Source organism: Mya arenaria, chromosome 6 (genome assembly GCF_026914265.1).
Source record: "Mya arenaria isolate MELC-2E11 chromosome 6, ASM2691426v1".
Classification (NCBI taxonomy): domain Eukaryota; kingdom Metazoa; phylum Mollusca; class Bivalvia; order Myida; family Myidae; genus Mya; species Mya arenaria.
This window is the reverse complement of record NC_069127.1, coordinates 21,320,449-21,347,620: the sequence shown is the minus strand read 5'-3', so window position 1 is coordinate 21,347,620 and position 27,172 is coordinate 21,320,449. Positions and strand designations below refer to the sequence as shown.

The window sequence follows — 27,172 nt, the reverse complement described above, 5'->3', positions numbered from 1 at the left end:
GACTTTTGCTTCGGTGGCAGTGAACAGTTTTCGTGCAGGAGCTGTCAAAAATATATCTAGAAGAGGTCATGTGTAAACATTATCTGAAAATAATACTGCTTGATGCTATTTTCTGCTGATTATTTTTTTCCTGGATGTTTTTATTCGGTACTGAGTTAGACACATATCCAAATTCTAATCTTCGTTTCGGTCTGAATTTAAAATGTGTTGTCTACTAGGCGGTGACCAATTGTCGATGGATAACATGTTTTGAAATTTCTGAGGCTATCATTCGCAAGAAAATATGTACGCCTGGCTGTCATGTATTGAAATCTATGCATGTGTTTCATTCACTCAAATTTTCAATTTCTTTTTCTTCACTGGCTTCAGGACAGCCAAAGCATGTATACTAGAAATCTGTTATCAGCATCATTAATAATCCGGACGGGGGTGGGTTGGGGGCGGGGTGGTAGGTTGCCCCCCCCCCCTCCCACCTATAAATGGGCCAAGTTAATTTTTATTTCTATATCGGAGACAAAAAGTAATAAAATACGCCCAAAATGCACCATTTCGGACTAGAAATTGCTAAAATTAACTTGGAAACACCACTGCCATCACCTTAAACCAAAGGTGGGGAGCTGCAATCCAACTGCAATTAAGAAAGTCACACTTTTAATTTTCACCGGGCTTATGTGTTAGGCAATATCCTCGGGGGCGGATCCAGGATCTGACTTTAGAGAGGGCATTACTTATGGGAGCAACTTTTTTGACATGTGCCCCTCCCTCAGAACCACCTCCACCCACCCCCACCCCCGGGATTCACCAGTGATGCTGATAACAGATTCTTAGTATACATGCTTTGGCTGTCCTGAAGCCAGTGAATGCAAAGAAATTGAAATTGTAAATATATGAAACACATGAATAGATGTCTATAGATGTCAGCAAGGCGTACATATTTTCTGGCGATTGATAGCTCTATGCTCATACTTGGATTTTGTTTGATGGCCTCAGAAATTTCAAAACATGCATGTTATTCATCGAAAATTGGTCAAAATCTTACCCGGCTCGCAGACAACACATTTCAATTTCAGGCCGAAATGCAGATTAGAATTTTGATATGTGTCTAACTCAGTACCGAATAAAAACATCCAGGAAAAAATAATCAGCAGAAAAAAGCATCTAGCAGTATTACATTTTTAGGTCCAGATAATGTCAGACATTACCTCTTCTAGATATAATTTTGACAGCTCCTGCACGAAAACTTTTGACTGCTACCATCGCAAAAGTCGCGAGAGTGCTCTCCCGTGTATAAGAAGGGTACCAGCATTTGGTTTCCATTCCCATTTAATATTGCTGTCGCAGGATACCAATATTTCCTGGTTCCCTTCTAATTCCATTCGTTTAGTTGCGTTCGTCTAAATGCATTCGTCTATCGTCTATATGCTAAATGGTAAATGCATACTGCTATGTTTGATTGATGTATAATTAAGTAAGCTTTTAATGGTCTTATTACATTATATAAATATTATTAGTAATACTATTAGAAGTTTAATTGTACTCTTGTATTTTAATGAGTACACAATAGTCAATTAAAAGTAAAAACTTGACATCTGTCATTTATCGTTGAGACGTAGACACTAAGCAATAACATGAAGGAAACTAAAAGCTGTACACATAGAAACAAGCAGTAGTCCATTTCAAACACGAACGAAGCAATTGCATGAAGGCACTTACGATTTAAACGAATGCACTAGCAATTTAAAAAGAGAAATGTCATAATGCAGCATGCATTAACTGGCGGATAATCCCTTCCATATAATACCAATCTCCTACCGAGTTATTTTAAAATCACAAGTCTCGTATAGAATGGTCTGTGGTTCATAACATGTTATATGACTGACTAAACGAGCTCCTATACATATTGTACAATGTCTATATTCATGAAACGTATCCCACTCGTTTTTATTGCGTTCAACTATTCTTGAACGCTATGACGCCATATATTTTCTTTTGTTCCTAAGGTGATTGTATCTTTTAATCAATTTCATAAACTTCGGCAGCCGTTTTTTGTAAACACACATTTGAGCATTTGATTAATCGAGAGAGTTGGTTCACCTGAACATTGTTACGAGATTTTAAAAGCAATTCATAAATAAACGAGGTACTCAGTAGTTTTCGCAGTTTTAACGTGATTTACTAACCCATTACCAGCATTTTGAAAACAACTTGTTTCTCTCCATTAAATGTTCATAATATACAAAACAATAAGTAAAACATTTTACTGTCTGGGCGGCAGGTATAAATTGACAATAATTTTGTTTTCTTGGGTACCCACATAATCTGACTTAAGAATGTCGCCTCTTAATTTTATAAAAAAATACGACCTGTGTTATGATAGAGATCTACTTAGGTATACTTAGAAATATGTACAATCTTCAGAAAGCCGAACATGGCTTTGGTAAATTGATTGTAAATAGGTTTTCTGATCTCAACTTCTCTAAATTCCATTTAAGAAGTATCTCTATTCATCATTCATAGTTCAAAACTCGAGTCTAAAATGCAACAAGAGCTTGTTGAGTCTGTTAAACCAAACAATAAAATAAGGTAATTTGTATTTTATGAAGGAAAATGTTATACCAGAAATTCCAATAAAGAGTTCAGAAGGTCTTGCCTATAACACCTATACTGGTGATTTATGGCATTTACAGGTCGTATTTTGTCTTGCAATCATTATGAACTGCCAGTTACTCCATTAAAATCCAAATAAAAGCTGACTAGGTATTTTCCATAATAAAGCCACTACCAAGGTTGTTTTGCAATTTTGCATACATGAAAGACTTCAAAGACATCTTTTTCACGTTTATCATGCAAAACCGCGTAGTGAATGGTGACCGTCGCATCTTTAAGTGTATTGCAGATGTTCATTGACAAATACCTTCATAAAATAGACCATATTATGTACGGTATTGAGAAAAGGGGGCTGACTTGTCTAATTAGATGGGCAATGGGATTGCGATGGTCCTCGCATTTCTTGATGTATTACTATTTTACGGGGTTTTTTTGTAAGAAAGAGATGTTGTGATACCTCTGTTCGTGGACACGTGGTCTGTGAGGAGCCATAACGTCGCTGTCCATGCTAGCAGCCGACATAACCCCGGGGGCATCTTCTGCAAATAGAAAAATACTAAAATAACATAACGAATACTGTATAACAAATATATTTATACCCGTAGTCCACACATTTCATAATGGTCATGATTTTCAGTATTAAGTCAAGTTTTGTATTCACAATCTTTGTGAAATTCATAATCACAAATAAAAACTGTGTCAAATGTGCTTCTATTGTCCTGAACGCATGTAAGTGATAAGGAATTGACCTAACAATAGTTTATGATACAGTTAAAAGTTTACTGTGTGAAGTGTTCTTCATAATAGAAATGGACAATTCTGCTGTGCACAGTTTTTAGATATTCTTTTTTTATAATTTTTTTTTAAACGAATAGGTTTATTACCAAATATCCATTAATTTAAATGATTAATACAAATATTTCAGCATCGATTAAATCATCAATATCCATCAAATACGCCTCTCATAAAAGTGCGGGTTACAATAAACGTGATATCTCATTCCGCCTGGAAAATTTCAATATGTTGGTTTGAATGTATTCGGGCGCCTCAGGACTCCATCTATCACGGAATCTCTCTTCCAAAGTGTTATTTACAGGGTTTTTTACCGATCTTACATACTCAAAATCCATATTTTATCAATTTGTAATGTTGCGTATAATCATAATATAAATTGTATGAGATCAGTGTTATCTAAGCTGCACTTGGTAAGGATCAACAGGTACTTTAAACTTGGCATGAACTGAGCTCTTCTCTTCAGTTGGTCTGTGCACAGATATATAGATTCTTATTTTACCTGCCTAAGCCCCTAAGAATGGTTATTATTTTTTTCTTTAATCGTACAGTAGTCATACTGGCGTCTGAGCACCCCATGATTATTTCAAGTATGTGTTATACGATTTTCAACATTAATACTTTGTAACAGATGGTTTTCGTGCAGACATAAAGATGATTATTTTACCGGTCGAAATCACTTTAAAATGGTTGTTAATCACTTATGATTTTGTAAATGTTTGATTTACAATTTTCATTAATAATACTTGATCACAGTTGGTCTTTTTAAAGATATACAGATGCTTAATTTACCGGTCCAATTCCTAAAAATGGTTATTATTTACGTGTTCAATCGTAGAGAACCTATACTTTCGCCGAAGCGTCCCGTGATAATTTTAAACGTTTGTTACACAATTCTTATTATTAGTACAATTTGGATCGTATTCTCTCAACACGTTCTACTGTTTTTAACAAAAAGATAACTGCGACATTCAGCGTCAGGGGGAACACCCTTTTTCCATATAAATTTCCTAAAATATTATGGAGACTGAAATTCATCATCAAGAATATCATCAGAGCTGCAAAGTAAAGCGGTTATGAATATTTAAACTAAATAACTATATCTAAAAATGATGTCTAAAACATTTCATCAAGAGTAGAAACTAATTTGTTTAAAACCTCATATCATTACCATGGGGTCCGTACAGCACTGACAAACACTAATATTAACAATGAATATGCCATTCTCATTCAATATTTACCAAAATAATACCAACGAATATTATGAACATCAAAACTGATAGACCAATGACGGTTCCAAGACCGTTAAGATATTGTAGTGTGTGATTATGTATATACTTTTATGTAATTGCTATGTGTTGCTTTGTGGCGTTTTGTGTGTCTCTTTCACTGTTTGGCCTTGAACCTTGTGACTCACACCGGCCAGTCGTACACGTATGGCTACATGACTGTAGTGTCCATAGGACATTATTCAAATGCCAAGTTTTTATTGACAAAAAACGGAAAACAGAAGTTTCTGTTATCTGAACAAATGATTGATTGTTTTCATTCTATTGTTTTGTTAATTTCACTCGAACACGGGATTATTTTATAAAATAATGCGTTACTCTTGTTATTTTGAGAACTAAACGTAGATGCAATAGGCCCATAGTATGTTCATTTCGTAACTGAAGTGGATCTTCTACCAGTTTAACAGACACTATATTGACACAGGTCTAGTTCACATATTTACGACAGATGGTATTAGGCAGGAAAATAATGGGGTTTTTTTATATCAGCCATAGTAACATAACAAATCAAGTCAAAAGTAACAGATGTTAAACCTTTTCAGACAAGGCTTATAACATTTGAAAGTTATATAATACAATAACTTATATTCAGATGTTATGATTAATACAGACGTACCGTGTTAAAATCCTAGTCATTCAAAGAATGTGCATGCTTAATCAGTAGTAAGATAACAGAATATTTGTTTCAGAGATAGCGTTCATCAATCAAATGAGGAAAAAAACTCCAGAAGTTTATGCTGATATTTTTTTAACATAGATTGAAAGACAACTTGCAATTCCTCGTACAGCTTACAATACATCTCATCAAAAACTATATTTAGGAATATATGTGTGTGTGTGTGATTTCGATGAATGTTTAATGCGACGAGCCCTGACCTTTATTAAAAACTATGCAATGGAAACTACAAGAAAAAACCCTAGGGCTATAACCCTATTCAACATACAACTAGATATAGCTAAAATTTAGGAGTATAATCTGGTTGCTCCTATCGGACTCTTATAAAAGCTGACAAATGGACTACATGGAATCACTGAGGTAAATCTAATAATACGTATAAGTATTATATTAAAAAATGCCCCAGTAGCCTTAAATGTTACTGATGACGTATGTTTTATGTCCAGCTATATTAACTTAATCCATGAACGAGTAAAATTATTAGTTTGTGCCTAAAAAAAGATCATTTGAAAACACAATCATAAAGTGGACAATAAACTGTGTATAATAGTGTGGTAATGCTACACAATGAGTTCATTCTTTATTCAGTAATCATGGACAAATGGATGCCATGTGGGTATTAAATGGGATAACAATCAGGACGAGCAGCTTTTGCCCTTTTCTCAAAATATCCATTATCACCAAATGCGATCATCTACGAAAAAAGAGTATGACATGTTTTTTAAGCACGTCATTACTATGGAAACACAACACGACACCAAAAGTAATGGTTACTTTTCTGCATACAAAAAGTATGTGAATTTCAGTATCTAAGTTCATGGCATAAAAACGTGGTGACGCACGTTTTGAAATAAAATGTATTGTGTTAATTTCGTCGACTTTTACCTAATTTGAAAGTTAATGGTATGCAAGAAAAATATATCAGTCATGTGGTATTTCAGTACCGTTTGGAATGACTGCCCGAACTCGGACAAACCTATCTTACCCAGAAAAATGGAAAACATGCTGTTAATAATGTGATAATCAAAGACACAGTTTCAACATTATGTACAAATATACATTCCAGAAAAGGGATCTTTAGAAAGGAAAAATGCATCCGATGTATGGAACCAGTGGTTTCGGTTTGCTTGAAGAAGCTGCCCAATTGAAAGCAGACAGTAACAACGCAAGCTAACATCGGTTTAGGCAGTATTCTTATTTCCTTGTATGTTTATCATATTCAAAACGACCCGAAAAAATAATGCATAAAGTCTGTACTCAGTACAGGGCGACATACTGCAGCAGACAAACATCACCTATTGATTTATATAAAGCATATCCCCACTACCCTTTACGAAAAGAATTATTCTGTGTATTGCACATTTAGTTTACTGGCCCCTGCTGCATTCGGAGGCCCTTATCACATTACCTGTATAGATATTTTCAAAAACACAACCCTACTTCGCCATAAGCCAATACTCCATACCAATGCATCTTGACATCCTGTGTAAAGCCGGGGCAATAAACAAGCTGTGCAAAGCTGGAAATTCGCTTGCCAAAAAATCCATACATAAATAAGACCTTTAAAAACCACAAAGCCTATATTTTGTATTTGTGCGGCTTTGCTTCATTACTACGACATGGCCTTAACCTAAAACAAAACACAAATATATGATCGAATACATATCCCTAGCTGACCATCGACTATGCTAAAAGCTGAACGTACTGATAAATGTGATGGATAGTTCGTACTTTCAGATAAGATCGTCACTGGTGACGCAGTTGAGATCTGGTTCGGCAATAGGGATATACGGGAGAAATAACGTAAAACTACGTAGTTTTTCTTGTTTCATATACATATTAAATATATTAAAATTACATTTATACAATGTAGTTTGAAGTATTAAATCAATATTACAATCAATCTATGTTTAAGGATGAACTGGAATAGTAAATTACAAATCTATCAAACTATAAGAGTATACAAAACAATTACCAATAGTTTGCTTTTTATACACTAGTATGTGTTGGAACAAATAATATTCATTTGATCGATTTCTAACATTGAAACAGACTAAAAGTGTATATATAAACATAAACGGTAACATTTAGTTACAATTGTTAACAAAGCATTGCTTGAGATAAATATGTGTATCAAGGCTTATAATTATAGATTCATTAATAAAGTAGAACGCACATAAATGCTTCCGATATGTATTTCCTTAACATAAATAGTTCTAATGTGTTCTGTGTATTAAGCAGTTGCACAAGTTAAGACATACTTGGTCTTAGTCTATAATAACCTTTAATATAAGTTTGTCTTAATTGGACATAAGGTGTACACTTAAATATAAAATGAAATTCTTCTATTTCTTTCGAATCACATACTTGACAAAGACGTAGGTAGCGCTCTAATCTATCATATCTGCCAGTATGAATTCTTGAATTACGCGAACATATACGTATTTTTGTGATAGCACTTCTAAGATTTCTTGAAACAATATTGTCTTAAATAGGATTCAAACTCAAATGCAGTTTTAAGTATTATATAAACAGTTAAAACACCATTTTCATTAACACTTCCATGCCATTGTTGTAAATATTCGTCTATCAGACGCTGTTTAAAATACAAATGAACTGGTTTACATTCAGCTGTGTATCATTACACAATAAATAATAAAAGCCATATCGGGTGAGAAGGTTCTTAACCTTATTGAACCAATTATCTTGATTGTTATCAATATCTAACATTGCGTCTTCTATGACAGATTGAGTAATTACATTATCACTTTTCTTAGATTTGAACCAGTATTTTACATTACGTTCATATATATTTATATACAATGGGTATCTACCCAATTCACCGTATACTGCAACATTTGAAGACGATTGTTACTTTAAATGTAACTTCTCTAGCTGAGTAGACTTCGTAAATCCCCAAATTTCAAACCAGTATGTAACAATAGATGAAACACAGGCATCAAATAATAATAATAATAATAATAATAATAATAATAATAATAATAATAATAATAATAATAATAATGAAGGAGAAAGGAGAAGTTTAGGGATTAGTTCAAGGTGTTTCAGCAATTATTTAAATGTCTGCTTTTTTCAAGCGACCTCCATTAGATATACGCGTATCATTAACTATTAGGTGAAACTCTTGTTTACCGATTCTAGTAAGAACTTAAGGTTAATACTATATAACAAAAAGGACATGGATCTTTGCAAATCATAATGGTGTTCACTCACGAAATATTTGCTTGGACCAATCAAAACCAGTTATATACAATGTACTGCTGTACGTATTTAAAGGGAACACACAATTGACCATTAGAGCGATGGGTGGACTTTAATTCTAAATAAAATACATATCATGAACAATAAACTGGATGTCATGTGGTCGTAATGCTACAAAATTCTTCAAAACTTCTTATGTAATTGAGATAAAATGATAGCCATGGCGGTATTAAAGTTGATTACCATCCGGCACAACAGCTATAAATCCTTATTCACTATATAAACTTCCACGGCATGTCGTCCCATGAGATGTGTATGTATGATATAATAAAAACGACATCATGATGAAATAATATATTTTCTACTACACTAGTTTATGTTGATGTTATAAGTTAAAAATGGTTTTGAATTTAGCAGTATCTGGTATAACTGTCCGTTAGGTTAATGCATTTTATAGCAAGTCGTTAAAATTTGTTTCATGTATGAGTAAATCTAATATCAAACTACAATATACTTCTATTAAAAGACTTCTATTAGAAGTTTATCAAACAGACAGGTGACAAGTAATCGTTTAAATACACAACAGATAACAGGCATGGATTTTCTACATAGTTTTTGTTTCGCTTTGAATTTTCAACATTAAGGCAGCCCGAATTACCAAGAGGTCCCATGATTTACAAGATGGATGACCAGCTCGATATTGGTGTCCCTGTAGACTCTGGTCTAGTTATATACGCTAGTGATTATCTAAAAGTATTAATCTTAAAATGAACCTGAATGAACTTTACTTGAAGAAATGTACGGTTGTATTCTGATACAATGATGCAACCTAATATTTAATATAAATCGATCAGTAATTTTCACCGTACAAAAACGCTTATTCTGGCATCACAAAAAATATTGCCATGTAGCGCAAACAGGCACAGCGTATCATCTTTATAAGAATTATGGGAGAATCGATCCTCAAAATAAATATATATAGTGTTTGAGAGGATAGTTGGCAATGATAAGTTTCTAAACGTCACGTACAGTATGTCGAGACGTGATACCAAATACAAGCAAAATATATACTAAATGGTTCTCTGAATTTAGTTTGGAAAAGCTTTCTTTATAATATAGACCGGAAGAGTGTCATAACAAAACTATTTTTTTACTGATAAAAAACATCGTGGCAGGTCTATGCGGCCATATGGGTGAAAATACCTGTATAAATGTACTTTAATAGTATTTGACAAATTTATTAATAATAAATCAAGATAAATATCAACACAGAAATGAAGTACGCTTTTGAATTATTAAGACAAAATAAATTTGCACAATTTAAAAGAAATAAAGGTCACGTTGAAACAAATGAAGTGATATCAGGAGCACAGCTGTCTCATGGAAGACAAATTATCCCTCCCAAGAACTTCAATCAATAGCCATGCTGCTTTAGATCAAGGTTGTGTGTAACAGATATTTATCAATATTTGTTTGAACAAATAATGAAACATAAGCCAAACTGTGAGCATCCGCCATCTAAAACAGAATACAATGCCCAGTTAATTCGTTTCTTACATCAACACAAGAGAGAGTCTGAAAAATATTTGCTTATTGAACTTTGATTGTCTGTTAAGCGAGGTGCAATGACTTTGAATTCAATAAATATGCCAGTAGTCTTATTAATGGCTGGTCATCTTATTATTTTTTTCACGATCAAATTTTAAATTCCTTATGTTACTTGCTATTATGGTTTTTATAAACCAACAAAGCAATGGAATTTGATTTGATAGAGGTTTGTTTGCAATAGCCACTTGAGGCCCGTTATGTTAATAAAATGTAATTGTGTGTGCGTTAGTATGTCTCCCACATTCGTATGCTGGTTGGTCATGACTAGTAGATTACACCTATTGAGTGTGTGATCGGTAGGTCAACGGTCAAGGTCGCGGTAAACTTGAGGTGAAAAAACGGTTTCCGCTCAAAAATTAAAGATCCTTTGGGTACAGGATGTTCATACTTGGTATGCTAGTTGTTAATGACTAGTTGATGACCCTTATTGATTTTTAAATCAAAAGGTCAAAGGTCAAGGTCGCGGTTACCTTCAGGTAAAAAACGATATGTTAGCGTTGACCTTAAGCTTAAATATGGTTTCTGCTCAATAATTAAAGAACGCTTACACCCAGGATATTCATACTTGGTATGACTAGTTGATTACTCCTATTGATGTTGAGATCAGTAGGGCAAATGTCAAGGTCATCATGACCTTGAGATGAATAAACGGTTTCTGCTCAATAACTTGCTTGCACCCAGGAACTTCATACTTGGTATGCTAGTTAGTCATGACTAGTGATGAACCCTATTGATTTTGACATCAGAAGATCAAAGGTCAAGGACGCCATGACCTTCATGTGAAGACACGGTTACCGCTCAGTAAATAAAGAACGCTTGCTCCCAGAAAATTCATACTTGGTACGCAAGTTGGGCATGACTAGTAGATGACTATTGATTTTGTAATCAGTCCGTCAGTCAGTCAGTCAGTCTGTCAGTCTGTACGTCACACTTCGTTTTCATCGTACAAAAACGCAAATGGAGGTCTCCAGTCAAAAATTACAAATTTCATGTCCATCATATATTTTTTCTCAGCAACGACCACAAAATAGGGGAGACTAGCGCTTTTTCATAAAATCAATCACTAGTTTGAATATGGTTTAGTGACTATGATTCGTATAGTTGTATTCCTTAATAAGTAACCAGCCATAATTCTAATATCGCTTACACAGAACGAGTCAAATTTGTATCCTTTCAACACGAAAGAACAAAACCACAGGATGGATATAGTCTTTGTTTAAGAAATGAATTGCGGGATCGATGTCATTATCGGGGACGAACGCTGTAGGGTAAGTTAAAGTGTGTGGAGTCCGAAGGACTGCGTGCGTTCTTTAACTATCCCAACTGGGTTCATATCTCCGATGATAATATGAAGCAAGCAATCTATTACTTATATTTACACAAATACTTCATTATTTCATTCAAGAATTGTTAAAAAATACTTCATTTTATTTAAGAAAACTACATTTAACATATCATAACTACACACTATCTAACATGTTGATTTATGTTTTAAATTGCTGACACAATACAAACAATAACAAGATAAAAAAACAAAACAAGATAAACAATTTGCATTTTACATAAACATTGTTATGCGATGATTCACGATCATATTCGAAGATGTAACGTTCATCGGAAGATATTCGCAATTGCCGAAGCTATCTAATTTAGAGTTGAGGTGTAAATAATATTGTACTACCAAAATACAGGCTTGACCAAAATTACAACCACACACCCTCAAACAACAGATACCAATGCTCCTAACAGAAGGTGATATTAAACGCGGAGGATGGTGTATTCAACCAGGACTTATATGATATATAATCTAATAGCATGCATGTAGGAAGCTCATGGTAAAACATCATTAGATTTGATGTCATTCCTGAATTCAGAATGTAAGATTTCTACTGGACAATCGGAAAAGCAGACAAGATATTTTCTAACTTATGCAGGTGTAATTATTTAATAATCTGTTTTACCGTCTTGGCATCTTTAAATTGTACTTTAATTATTCCATTATTATGATCTACCATTGTAATGACCATAGAACACGCTCTCAATGGACGTCATAATAAGTGTGATGGATAGTGTGTCCTTTCAGATCTGGTTACCATTGTTGTCCCGAAGGAATTATGATACAGCAGTAGGAAGATACAGAAGCGAAAATCAAATCGCAGATATCTGGGTAGCTCTAGGTGAACAATCACTCGACCTGGATGGATGAATATTTGAATTATTTAAGACTGAATATCACCTTACCAAGATAATGTTCTTAGTAATGAATGTTATTATCTATATTCAACCGATTAACAACAATCGCCTCTCGTGAACCAATTTAGTTCGCTTATAACAAAGGATGGCAGAGAGTTGGTAACAGAATGTCTACGATACTGGCCAAGATCAATCACAACAAAATTACAAAGAAATGCTTTTGCTAAATAATAGTTCATATTCCTTGAAACTATGTTATCAGCGTCTTACTCAAACACAGTTTTGGGCATCACAATGATAGTGTCAAGTTATACAAAGAGGCACAGAACATACACTTAATACGGGATGTGGACGTTTCGATTCTTCAACAGCTCCAAGTGTCTGACAGGGTTTATTGGCAATGTTTAGTTTCACAACGTGGCACAAGAGCTAAGTAAGCCGACTGAAGGCTTGAGGCAGTTATGTGTATCAAACGTAATGTATACAAGTCATATATGTTAAATGTTCGTTGTAGGACATCATTAATTGTTTTTGACAATATACAAACGCTTATAAACGCTTTGCAAATCTGTCACATGGTTTCTAGTTCTTGCATGTAAATAAATGTACTTCAATATTTATTTGCAACCTTAGATTAAGATTGTGTGCTTCGTTTTTGTCATTTTTGTAACCCACGTATTTGGCATGCGGAGAGCTTTTTATAACCTGAACTATCATTTTGCACTTCACCTCGCCTATTCTTATCGTATCTGTTATATTTATTGATATTTCACGAAAAGGACAAGGCAGTCATATTTGTTTATTGTGTATATAATACAAGGAGGCATACGTTATGAAATATGTTAGATTAAACCAGTGTGCGCGGTGTATATGTAAAGTTATTTAAATCCTCCAATATCAATGTTCCAACAATTTGACAAAGAAAGGTAATTTGACATTCATGACTTCGGCTGCAGTCGGAACAACGTCATAAAAATCGTTTAGACTTGTCTAAAACCTGAATCGTAATGAAAGCTGACATATTTTTATAATACTATTGAGCGCTCGTTTAAACCGGTTAGAAGCCACAGTGAGTTTCACAAACCATGGCAAGGCAATTACCCCAACATTTACTAGTGATGGTATTTTAATAGTTTTGTAAAACTTGTTGTCATGTAACGCTGTGTCTACTCTTTAATGTGTGTTGTCTTGAAGCCTTGTTTCTTCAATTTAATTTGTATTGTCTTGCAGCGTTGTGTCCCCTGTTTAAAGGTTGTGTCTTGCTGCGTTGTGTGTCGCGTTTAATGTTTGTAATGTCCTTCAGTCTTGTGTCTCCTGTTCCAAATGTGTTGTCTGTAATTTCTGTGAGTTTTCAAACCTTATCAAGTATGTAACTGCTCACTTCGAATAACATTCTGTGGATTGTTTTATAGATAACATTCATAACTTTCGAAGGACAAGCTCAAAAAAAAATAATTATAACAATAGGGTTTTAGTTAAGGCACATCAACTGACTGTTAATCGGACAAACATGTGTATTGCTTATACAAATATCAGGATAGTATATACATTTGTGTTGTTGTCTTGGTTTGTATACTGCATTTGCTTCGTTCTTCTTTGCGTGATTATATGATTAAAATAGCAATGACTGATTACATGAAATACTTTTATGAATAAGTATTACTGTTTCCGATCCTTTTCTGAGATTTGGTTAAAACTGATTGACTGAATATTATTAAGATTTTGTTGTTCACATTTCAATGTTAAACTTATAACTCACACGTTTTCTAAGACTGAGAAGTAATTGAATACATTGAACATTTTAAAACAACGTATTTAGATCACAGACGGTCGCGTATTGATCTCCTTTTCAAGAAAATGCAATAAAGGAATAACATTAATTTTACCAAGACATCTTGTCAAATGTCAGTAAACGCAGTTAAATTATAAGGAAGAGACGACGTAAACGTGTTTATTTGACAATGCGGACGAATACAATTATAGTGATGGTCGTTATGGCAGTTTCTGTATAAATGAATAAGCTTAAGGAAAAAGTATGGGCCAATTGAATTTGCTGTTTTTCAAACTATGATTAACGACTAAAGCCAACTTCAAAAAGAAACGTTATTGTATAGGCGGGACAGCTAATGGTTGTTAATCTAATTCTAAATAAGTATGATAAATGGCATGCCTCTATAAATCCGTTAGGGACTCAAGATAACACAACAAAGAGAAATCCGAGATAAACTGAAAGATTTAAATAAGTTTTGAATAATACCTTTCTACAACCTGTTCAAAGCCGTAAGGTCGTTGTTGTTGTTGCTTGTTTAAAGAATAATAACGTCGCCAACTTACAAAGATGATGAATGGAATTTGTTAGAAAATGTAAAGAGAACATATAACAGTTTTTCCAAGCCTCAGTCGAGCATGTAACAAATGGCTTACGTCTTCAAAGTTCGGATTCATAAATTATATATATACCATAGGACGGTCATCAGTTGGCGGTCTAGCTCTGGGCACTTTAAAGCAACTCCGTTGAGGGTTTCCTCAGATCCTCCAACTATAACCAAGTTTACTTATTAAAACTTATGTCACAAATACATGATATATATAGCATAGACATATTGTGGCATTGCAAACAGCATACATAATGAACATAAAAATAAATCATTTTATATAACATCAGTGTGTGTAACTTATAGAATAATACATGGTTAAGCATGGCTTTTGGTTGATAATTGCCCCAGTGGGAAGACAAAATGCCCGAGGGTAATTGTTTTTACTGGTGGCATTTGTCAACCAAAAGCCATGGTCAGCCATGTATTATCCTGTATAATAGACATGTTTTGTCATTGGGTTTTAGACAGATTGTGTACATATGAGGCGTTAGATGGACATGTATCACAATTTTACCTGTCATTTGTCTGTTAAGTGAGGCCTTCAAATGCATCAAGACTCCCACATTGTGTTTGCTAATGACATGATAGTGCCTTATTTGATAGACCAGCTTTCTTACTGAAGTTCCCACTCTACCTGTCTTACAATTTGCCGTCATCTTGGTAGTGTTCGGAACATTAAAATTTGATTCTCGAATCACCTGACGAATTCACAGACAAACATAAGATTCCGTGTGATTACACTTCTAGTATTCAATACAAACACGAAAAATGCAGTGATAGGGACACATCGTGACAATAAAATATACGGACTAAACATTAATGCTCAATTTCGTGACTCCGTTATATATTTGCCGGATATGATTATTCGTTGAAAGCATGCGTTATAAATGTTCAATTCAAATTACAATTACTCGTTCAATTTGATCTCAAAACAGCTCAACGTAAAAATATTCGCAACACGCCAACCATAATCACAATCAATGTGAACATTCTGTGGATGTTTTTGTACTATTTAGATCTCTGCTCTGCACAATAATTTTCAGCGCAAATAAAATATTAAGACAAAACGCATTGTCAAATTGTCTTCAATGACATCGATCAAAACATTTAGGTTATGTCTGGGCGCAGCTGGTTTTATTACAAAATTACAATTGAAAATTAGTTCAACGTCCCAAGCATCTTCGTAAATAACTATCCATTATGGTTATATTGACAGTAATTCAAGGAAGAATGAAAAGTCGTTTCTTTGTCATATTTTTCTACATAGTTTCATTCACTAAGTTATTAAAAATAAACAATTAAAATAGTTGGTGTTATGTAATGTATTGTTTTTGTTTGTATGACGTCGACGATAATTGCATCAAAATATAGCATACATGTTCACGCATTTTCCAGAACAAAGACAATCTTCTTTACGGGGTTTCTTGCAAGATCATGAATCCCAATTAGACTAAACCGGAATCTGTATTGCAAAACTCTTAGAAGAGTTTGTTGTTATATCATAAATCAACGTTGGACTACACGAAAACAGATATTGTTAGGCAACTTGACAGTTGTTCCATATATATTTATGTTGTTTTTGCATCGTCTTTTTATGAAAACGAAAGACAAATTCCCAAAAATACAGACTTTACAAAAGTTTTGGTAGTGGTCCAGACAACATAGTGAACATTTCAAGGAAATTTAGATAAAGAGAGCAACTATGTTTAACCAGAACATTTCGTCAATATATGATTAAAAATATTATATAAGGCAAAGGATTAGGAAATCTGTTTTATTTCAAAATTAAGTCGGATGAAATCGAAATCATCGTCAAAAACCGAAAACAACGCTTTTGGCCGTCTGACCTTACGGCTGTTGTTCAGTTCATCAACTTAGTTTAGTGTTACTAAGTGTAATCAAATGTGTTTCTTATGCCCCATCTGAAAAATAATAGTGGTTCAAGAGGGACGCCTACTTCGAGTCAATATTCCTTGATAATTGGTATGATAGATGACATGCCCCCTGTTACTGTCATCAATGAATCCCATCGGGTCAGCATATAGTATAGCTCCAAGTTACAGCAAAGATAAACTAATACAAAATACTTCAGAGGCTCCATTCCCTTTAAACTCCGACATGATTTTCTGTTTGAGCGGGACAAGAATCAGTTAAATGTCTGCCATTTTGGCTAGGACATCGACATCGACAAAAAAGGGTATAAAACGAATGCAAACGAAGCAATATTGTCGAATCCTCATGATCTTATAAAACATCTTACTTACTAAATCATAATGACGAACCAAGCGATGTTGTAAACTTCAGTGCTGGTGCAACTGAAATAATAGCTTTAGTGTTACCATACTTGGACCTTGACCTTGCAAAATCTAAATGTGTCTGTACATTGTTAAACGTGTTAGAATTTGTAAACTTACGGTTTATCTCGACATTATTTCTTCTTTAAAAATTTAAAAAAGTTTATCATTATTTTATTTTGTCCTCATGTTTATCTGCCTAAGGCCAAAAAAAATACCTGTGTTTCCGGTAACCCGACCGACCCTATTTTTTCCTAGCCGACCCTAATTTTTTTTAGGCATAAAAGTAAAAAATCAAAAATTAAATATATCGTAGTTATTCTCGTTGTTTGTCTGTCTCTGTTCCCGGAGAATAAACTTTCATTTCCGAGTACGTATTACCGAGACGCTTTGTCAACAGGGAAACAAAATGGCGGAGTTCGGCGATCCCTGTACGATATCTTCAAATTGGCAAACGCATGTTTATAGTCCAAACACGTGGTTGATCACAGGAGACACATTTTACTGTCTTCATAATGAAAATATTTAGAATATAGTTCGCGGAGTTATTTATCCATGTCCAAAATAGAACTTACTTTTTTACATTTGGCTTTTCGTATATCATGCAGGCTTCTTACGATTAGGCTTTGTGAATTCATGCAGGCTAACTGCGAGGTTCCAAAACACATTTCATTAATCGTTACATTAATTTATCCGCAGTTATCAATGGTTATTTATTCCGCCTAATTTAAGTCCCATCAACTGAAATCCAAACAAAAACCGGAAGTTATAACAACACATTTATAGGAATGTGTCGGCTGCAGATCAAACGGTACAATTTGTGACGCTACCTCCACATAAGAGAGCTCACAGTTTGGCGATTTTCTTCAAGCAAATTAACAGATTTAGTAGATAAATGTCTGTTTCGCTAGAACATCATCATAGATTTGTAGAAATTGAAGTGCTGGATTTGTTCTGAAAACCGATCGCGTCTTATAAAGGAGTATTGTATACAAAAAAACAACAAATTTCATGGGCAAAATTGGCGGGAAAATACGGTAGTCGAAGGTAAGGAAACGATTTCAGACATTAAACAATGCTGTTTTTTCTGACTTTTTGTTAATAATGGTAACTTAGATATAATATACGTAATTGATTTGATGCAACAGAATTTTGTATGAAATCGAAACTGTAAAAAAACAAAAACAATCCCGACCGACCGACCCTATTTTTCTTCGACATGTTACCGGAAACACAGGTGGGTTTTTTTTTGCCTAACAAATAAGGTTGAGGTAACCGGTTTAATTCCCTCGTTAACTCCTGGGTGGTTGAACAATCCAAGGTGGTTTATCAAACGTTTATTTGTTAGGAAATATGTATTGTATTTATGTTTGTGTAGTCTGTTTTTACGTGTCTCTCGTTTAGTGTCTATATTGCTTTGACCGTGTACATTTAAAAGTTGTATTAATTTTGTACGAGGGTCAGTCGTAAAGTTCCCGGACTCTGCTTATGATATCGAAACTGTTTACTTTATAACCAAAATAATACAACTGTACGGTAGACAAATGTTTTTGGAAGTGGTGTTGCAAATTTTTATAGGAAACAAATAACATACAATAAAATAGCATAACATTATTACACAAAACCATGAACAATACGGAGCAGTTTGTACAGCAAAAATAACACGACGTCATGTTTAACGTTACGCCTTTTCAAAATATTCCCCGCATGCACGGACACATTTTCGTTGTCTCTCTACTCACTTATCAAACACATCTTTGAACCACACAGGGTCGTATCCAAGGATAGAAAAAGAATTGCTTTGAAATTATTATTGGCCCCTTGACTAAATGTAAACTTCATACAGCCAAATTCATCAAATTAGACAGTGTTCATTACTTATATGGAAACCAATTTTACAGGTTATTAGACAGGAACTCGTTGTCAGTCCCCTGGAAGCAGAGCCACCTCTCTGAATATTTACAACGAGCAGAAAATACCATCGGTAATTAATTACTGACCTGAGTTCGGGACCAATTCACTACACCTAATGTGTCAACAGAGACGGATTTCCATGACAGGGCCTGCTTTAAATCATCTATATTTGTCATCACTACAACATTACATATTCACAAGATGTAATTTCCAGTGAACAGTTTTTTCATATCGAATAACATTCGAAGACCAAGAGCAGCAGAGCAAGACATTAAATAATTTGTTTGAACGGTTGTGTTCATAGATGACTATACCCTAGTATTTTATGACTTGATTTTACCAATTTTAAAATATTGTCTTTTTAAATCAGTTAATGCGTTTACATAACCAATATTTATGTCATACCATGATGCCAAGCTATAATGAACAACACTTATCAAAACCTTAAATTAAATCCAAACAAATAAGATACATTTTAAACAACAATTACACACAAGTCAAGAACAACACCAATAGTTTTATCAATAGACGTTTGCGTTACCGCCCGTTGTTTAACCAATAAAGGTAAGTTCGTAAGAACAGTCAGTTAAAAATGAAGATAAATTTTGAAATGAAGTTAGAAGCCATGTTGAGTTAAAGCAAGTATTTATTAACAAAAGTAAATAATACGTTGAATTCACGCGTAGATATATGTGAGTTTACAACCTAATTCAACGGATCAATCCGAAATATACACAAAATATGCAATACATTTAGTCAACATTTAATTTCGAAGAGGAACCAAGAAAGATTTGAATCAATCATCACGAAAAGCAAGCAAGATTTGAACATCATGTCTCATATATTCGACACGACATTCCATTAATTTCACAGGATGTTATCAAAGAAATTCAAATAAAATTACAAAATAAACCAGTTATAACTAAACCATTGATTGGGAAAAATTAAGGGTACTTGTACTTTACCCCCAATCTTACGTTCCTTCAATTAAGTTTTAAGCAATAAGTTGGGTTCTGCATTTCAGATATGAAACTAGTTATCTCTTTGGTTTAGTCAAATTTAGCATAACGGTGAATTGATTTCTCAATATTAATCCAGTTTTTACTCAAATCATTTGAATGGTTACAATCTGTTCCATACAGATTTGAGAGAACAAAACCAATTAAATCAGCTAATAAACTAAACACGCCTTCAACCACCTCAGCAAATAGCTTACTTCCGACCACTAATGATCCCGCTAAAGACAGGATGTCATGTTTAATTGCTTTAGATTTTAGAACTATGGTTTCATATGGAAATAATAGTTGAATTATCTTTTGTCCAAGAATTTGTGTTCATTAATTCATAATAATCCAGTCTAAATTACAAATTGCTATACATTTAAAAGGTACAACTACTGAATGCTCATGTCAATGGTAAATTTTAATCACTTAAAGCAAATTTTAGCAGTATCTTATTTTTTCAAATTCATCTCTGCTAGTCCGTAGATCTAGGTTATCTTTATTCGTTCTTTCAAAACAGTCTGAAAGCTTTGTTCCGCTTTGCTGTCATTTTGCTTTTTAAAAGTTGACCTACTAAACACTGTCATATTGGCTTAGTAGGCTCGCATAATAATCTCTTCAATATAATATTTAAACCCGATATGACGACCATGTTCCTATCTCAGGCGGTCCTACACTGTGCCATTTGCGGTACATTGAACATTCATCCTCGAGTCACATGAGCAATTCACAGGCAGCAATTAAATGTCATGTAATTACCCTGCTAGTAGCAAACACAATAACTGTGGTGTAGCGACTCATCTTGACAAGCAATAGACATTTTATTGTTTATGGCTCCACTTCGTGACTCTGTCATCTATTTACTTCGTAAAGTTAAAATTATATTGGTAACACGTTCGTCATAACATAGTGTAGATGTAAATAGTGTAAATTCAATTATACAATGGCGTTATGGCTTGGAATATTGTCGACATTGGAACCCGTATAACATGACCTTCAATTGAGAAAGTTGGTATGTGTGCTTTGTACAACTGAACACTTCCTTTGTCAAAGATAAGGTCATGGTCGAACTGTTCACTGATATGCTTACCCCTGTAATTTTCTCCATATTATTACGATAAAGTACTTCCACCAGATTGAGTACTTCATCACGCCCTCGATGCATTAGCAGAACATGCATTTTCATTTTTTGTTACAAAAACAATGCCACCGCAGGACATATGTACAGTAATGTCAGGAGCACAGCTGGTTTCGGGAAATACATCAATTTAAACTCGAAATCCGATACGATAAAATACTTTCACAAGGTTGGCAGTAGTTCATTACGCCTACGAAACATTGACATAACACGCATTTGCAAATTGTTTAAAAAAACAAAACAATAACACCGTTGGAGACATTTGCGGTGATGTCGGGATAAATCAGCTTAATCACGAATTCCTCGTCTATGAACCTCAAATGATAAACATGCCGCCCTTATATCAAAACTAGGTGTTACAGATTTGAATCAATATTAGTCTTGACATATAGTGACAAAATTATATATGTGTTAGCGCGCGTCATTTACAACAGATTATAAAAGTCCTCTTATAATTATACCCAACATCACCAGAAGAGTATTAAAATCCTGACCTATGAATTTATCATTCAGTGTAAGCGAGACTATGCCTTGTTACGTAAAAAGCCATCTTATATTCATTAATAACACCAACAGAAGGGAATTCATATCCAGACCTTTGAATATAACATCACAACCAGTGTGAGCGAGACTATGACTTGTTTTTTTTTCAGGAAATAGTGTATAACGTATATGCTCCCGTCTTGTAATACAAGTGTTTGTTAAGTTGAAACATGAATATGCTGATCGTTGGTTACAGAGAAAAACACATAGTGTAAATTTCCCGAAACATTTTTAGTTCCTACCAACAGGATTACGCTTAGCTCACTTATTTTACTTTGATATAATTGACATTATAATTACATTCTCAGGAGATTTTGCATTATGAAAGGAAATCATATTGATGATAATCACGTATGTCTGTTTTTTTTATTTCGAAAATCAAGATTAAGTAAGACATTGGGCTTAATGCAATAAGCTTTTTAAGCTTGTATCGCTTAAGAACTTTCGAGAAATTTGGGAACAGAAAAAATATAGTATATTTCTATCAGAGCTAAATCTCAACAGTCAAGGCAAGTTATACAATTCTCATATAGTATATGCTTTCCATAAGAGACATACGTTTCCATCATTTGATTTTCTCAGTGTTATTTTGTATCTGGCTTTGCAAGCTCATAAATCACCATTAGTCTTGACTGGAACGTTTTATTATGAAGCTTGACAGTCGACTCAGAGGAGTCTGCATAATTATTGAAATATACAATTGCCTTGAGAAGTGCCTGCATTGTTATGGAACTTGACAGTTGCATTGACTGGAGCCTGCATTGTCATGGAACTTGACAGTTGCATTGACAGGAGCCTGCATTATTATTGAACCCGACAGTTGCCTTGACTGGAGCCTGTACTGTTAAGGAACTTGATAGTTGCCTTGACTTGCGCCTGCATTGTTTAGGACTTGACAGTTGCATTGACTGAATCCTGCATAATTATTGAACTTGACAATTGCCTTGACTGGAGCCTGTATTGTTAGGGAACTTGACAGTTGCCTAGACTGGAGCCTGCATTGTTACTGAACTACACAGTTGCCTAGACTGGAACCTGCATTGTTATGGAACTTGACAGTTGCATTGACTGGAGCCTGCATTGTTATGGAACTTGATAGTTGCCTTGACTGGATCCTGCATAATTATTGAACTTGACAGTTGTCTAGAGTAAAGTCTGCATTGTTATGAAATTTGACAGTTATTTGACTGATCAAAGACTGCAATGCTGTGAAACTAAACAGTAGCTTTGACTGGGCCGCACTGTTATTAGTGCTAAATTGCATTTGCATTTCAGATAAACCCATGAACGCATAGCTTACACATCGACCTTGACGGAAAAGCAGGGGTCAGGAAAAGAGCAGCGCATTACTACAAATCCAAAGACCGCTTGTAACTGTCAAATCGGTACCAACTACGTAAAAATAAGGTATCAGATGTACAGAAAAAATACTTTTTTGGTGTTTAGTCCTTTGGTTATAATCAGTGAGCAATACCGTTTCTATTGGTACCAACATTGTATTGGGCCAACATGCATTAAAATTTAACAATACCATCAATGACACGAATAAGCACCCAACTTAATTGTACATCAGATGCCTAACATTATAACATTAAATGAAAGAGGTTTTATTGGTATACAGCAAGTATTATACATTTTGTGTAAATAGAAAATACCTCTGAGCTATGTATTAAAAGATGAATTTCATTTTTTGTTGAATGTCATTTGTATAATGACTTTAGAATCTCATAAAGATAAACATTACTGTAGAAGACCAATTTATGGAATAAATGCAATCCGAAAATGTTAAAGTGAATAGAAAATTAGCCATGTATATTCAATTTGCAATTTGTTTAAGAAATACGTACCTTTATTACGCTATTATGCCTAAATCATATATAACGTTAATGCATGCTGATCACTTGCTGTCACATACTTGCTATGTTGACAAGTATTTTAATGTACATATATCTACTTATGAAAGTCATTTGATTTTTAATCCATGCAATGATATATTTTGTTTGTATGCATATTATATTTATTGGATTGATCTATTGACTGTTTACATATATTTATATCTTTCCACAAGTTTATACTCATGAACATTATGCATAAATGTATTTCTGAATATATTATCAAAACTACCATCTGTTGTTAGTATGCCACCGACCGACGTGAGGGGTAAAGTTATCGAGACATCCGACGCCTGAGCCATCGTCATAAATGTATCAAATAAATAAAACTAATTAATTGAATAGAACATTTTTATGAACTTTGATAGACCAATACATATATCACTACTTGTACGAATAGTTTTCACCTATTACATTAATTGGAAAAGCCAGGCAAAGCAAACTGTTGTAACCTAAGATACGCTACAAATGTGAAATACAGCTATATAACCTTTCAATTTCGCTGTTTCAATTTCAAATAGTAGCTGTTTTAAAAACCTCGAAAAATTACTGAAACATTCTTTAAAAAGTGCTTGTTTATAATAAATCAATAGTATATGCGGCAATATGAATATGCAATGTTATAATTTATTTTCATATTAAAATGTTGTTGTTTTTTCTTAAATGAGACTACAGAGATTTTTTGACTGTTTTAAGAAAAACGTGCCTAAATGTTTCTCCTCAAGTGTTACTTACAGGACTAAATGTTACATTAAGGACAAAACAGCGTTACGACAAGGACAAACCAGCGTTACGGCAAGGACAGACTAGCGTGACGGCAAGGACAAAACAGGGTTACGACAAGAACAAAGTAGCGTTACGGCAAGCACAATGTAACCTTAAGACAATGTTATATATTTATGTTTTTATTTATTTTCAGTGGAACACAGATTATTACTACACAAACATTCATTTAGGAAAGGGAATACAAATTAGTTAAGATGAATGTTAAACATAAAGTAGATAGCATTCATTGTCCAGCTATTTGAAACGGAAGATCTCATAATAACATTTTCATTGTCTGTCTTAGTTAAATATGACTAGAATTGAGCCTTTCCTCTTCAACTCATTGAAGAAAAAACAGAAATATGATTCGATATGCGTTATGTTTATTACGTTAAACATTAACGTTCAACGAATATTATACACCACACGTATCATAAACGCATTAGTTAAATGGCTGAACTCTTCAACAATGCCGTATCTTTTTTAAATAGCTATATGAAATATTAAGCAAGACTGTTATGGAAAATGCATACCATTGACTTGCATTTTTTTTCTAACAGTAATTTCAAACATTTTTTGCGCGATGTTGTTGTTGTCCCATTTAATATTAAACTAATAAATCAAACGATCTAATAAGTTTCAATACAAACATGAGTCATTGAATTCAAAATATATTTTCAAAAAAAATTCACAAGACAAATTGCAGACAATTCTCACCAGTTCAAGGAAAGGTAATAGAGAACATTTGTTTTCCAATATATTTCTTCTAATTTCCGTAACAGCAGCACAAGTAAAGCAAGGAAACCTGAAATGTGTTTTATTTGAGAACAGCGAATGAAAATCGAAGTCATGGTTGAGGTTAAGCTAGTAAACCTTAAAGGCACAGCCGTGGTTTCTATAAAGCCATTCTAGACTTTAGTATGCTCATTCATACATAGGATCGATGGTAATATAAGTCAATCAGACCTAATATGTCTTATGATACATGCTCCTGTCACTTACATCCACATATTAGTTCGAAACACCAATCCGTAAAGCTTAAACATACAGCCAAGACAGCTAATCTTACAATACTTAGGAGGTTCAATTTCCACTCATTTTCCAGTTTAAGCTTGAGATAGGCAAGCAACTGTTGTAAAATTATGATATTAATGTAAATGGGTTGTCATATGATAGTGTATGGCCTACATTCATTTGTCGGAACTTCTAACAACAATGATAAAATCTGCGGCCAGAATGGTAGTCCGTTTATTATCTTTTTTTCACCTCATTATTTTCGCCAATTGAACGCAAATTGCAAGTTCATTAATTATGCATATATATGGCAACATTTGGACTGGACTTTTGTTTTGCAATCTGATAAAAAAAATCGTTGTTCGTATGAAATAAATTGTGTATCTTATTAAACAGTAGTTCGTTCCACATCTCTATAAAGTTCACATGCTGGAGCTGGAAGATGATCCTTCGATAACACAAAATACATAACCGACGATATAGAAGTCTTTGTTTCATTGATACAGCTTGTTTAGTAGGTGCAACTAACACTGACAACACCCACAAACACTACATAAACATGCTTTCAGGTGCATGTTTTTAGATTTTAATGATACTGCAGCTCGCTTTTACACTTATGCCAGTGTACTCAAACTTTTATGCCTATCAGAATCCACTTCAAAACTGCTAAACTTAGATTCCAATGCAAACAGTTGTTAAAGATGTCTTGGTTGGCAAATTAACATTAAAGATAAATAGCAGTTTCAAGAAAAATGCTTAAGAAACACAGTATAGCGTTTTCAAACTTCAGACGAACATCTCATTAATGATTTAAGTCTTCATACTATGAAGTCATTAAAGGGGCTGCACTCCGTATAATGAAATAGCAAAAAAAAAATTGTCGAAAACTGATATAAACTTGGTATCGATGTGTACAAGGCATTGAAACTTACTAACTGAAGTACCACATCTTTTACAATTAATTTATTTGTCGCAGTTTCTTTTCGTATTTTTCCATTAAAACAGATTACTAGGTATGTCTACCTAGTAAAATTAATTCCTTATGCGTTATTGGCTAGTCAATGTTATCACGTCATATTGCCAAGTACGGTATATAGCTTGAATATTCCGACCGTTTAGGGTAAGCCTTCGTAGCACAGTGGATACAACACTGGCCTGCAATTTTGGCGACACCGGTTTGATCCCGGTCTCCGACCCGATTTTTTTTTACATTTTGGTATTTTTTTACAATTATGATGTCAAAGAGTAAAACATTTTATTAAATAATTGTCCTGGGATTCGTTAAAGAAAAAAACATTTTTGGTGCCAATCTGGTGTATAGTCCCTTTAAGGATTCATATAACAAGGAGAGTAATGACATATACACACACACACACACACACATATATATATATATATATATATTAGGCTGTTCCTGTTCGATATAATGTGCATTTACAAATTCTGTAGAATTAATCCACATGCCTTCAACTATATCAGAGTTCCTATACCTATGGGATAATATTCAAAATCATTGCACAGAGTGCATTTTGATGTTCTATATGAATTAGGCAATAACTCAAACCCTGGATGGCACACAAGGGGATATATTCTCTGGTTAATGTATTTCATATTTCATTGTAAACAGTTTGCAATGCAATTGGCAGCAAGCCCCGATCGTATCCATTGTTTTTTCAACAGGTTTGTAAAGTGTAATCTCTAGATTGCTTCTATAACAGACAAAACGTTGAAAACACAAGATTTACAGGTATCATGCTGATATTGTATTTTGGGGGGTTTTAATACCTATAGACACATAAATTAGTATGGTGTAGTTTGGCTCTGTGTTATAGGTTATTTTAATCTA

At 33.9% G+C, this 27,172-nt stretch overlaps 1 protein-coding gene across 6 annotated transcripts in view; it reads right to left on the bottom strand.

Moving 5' to 3' along the window:
• The window catches only part of LOC128238729 (cubilin-like), an 80,731-nt gene that overhangs the window by 20,987 nt on the left and 32,572 nt on the right, over window positions 1–27,172 (bottom strand). For 5 of the 6 annotated variants that reach the window (XM_052954920.1, XM_052954923.1, XM_052954922.1 and 2 more), the window contains exons 2-3: window positions 14,848–14,926; window positions 3,065–3,146 (exon numbers count right to left, since the gene is read on the bottom strand). In XM_052954920.1, the coding sequence (XP_052810880.1) occupies window positions 3,065–3,146; window positions 14,848–14,850 (85 nt within the window). In that variant the 5' untranslated portion in view covers window positions 14,851–14,926. The remainder of the gene's footprint in view (window positions 1–3,064; window positions 3,147–14,847; window positions 14,927–27,172) is intronic. The other variant, XM_052954921.1, reaches the window with a different exon arrangement.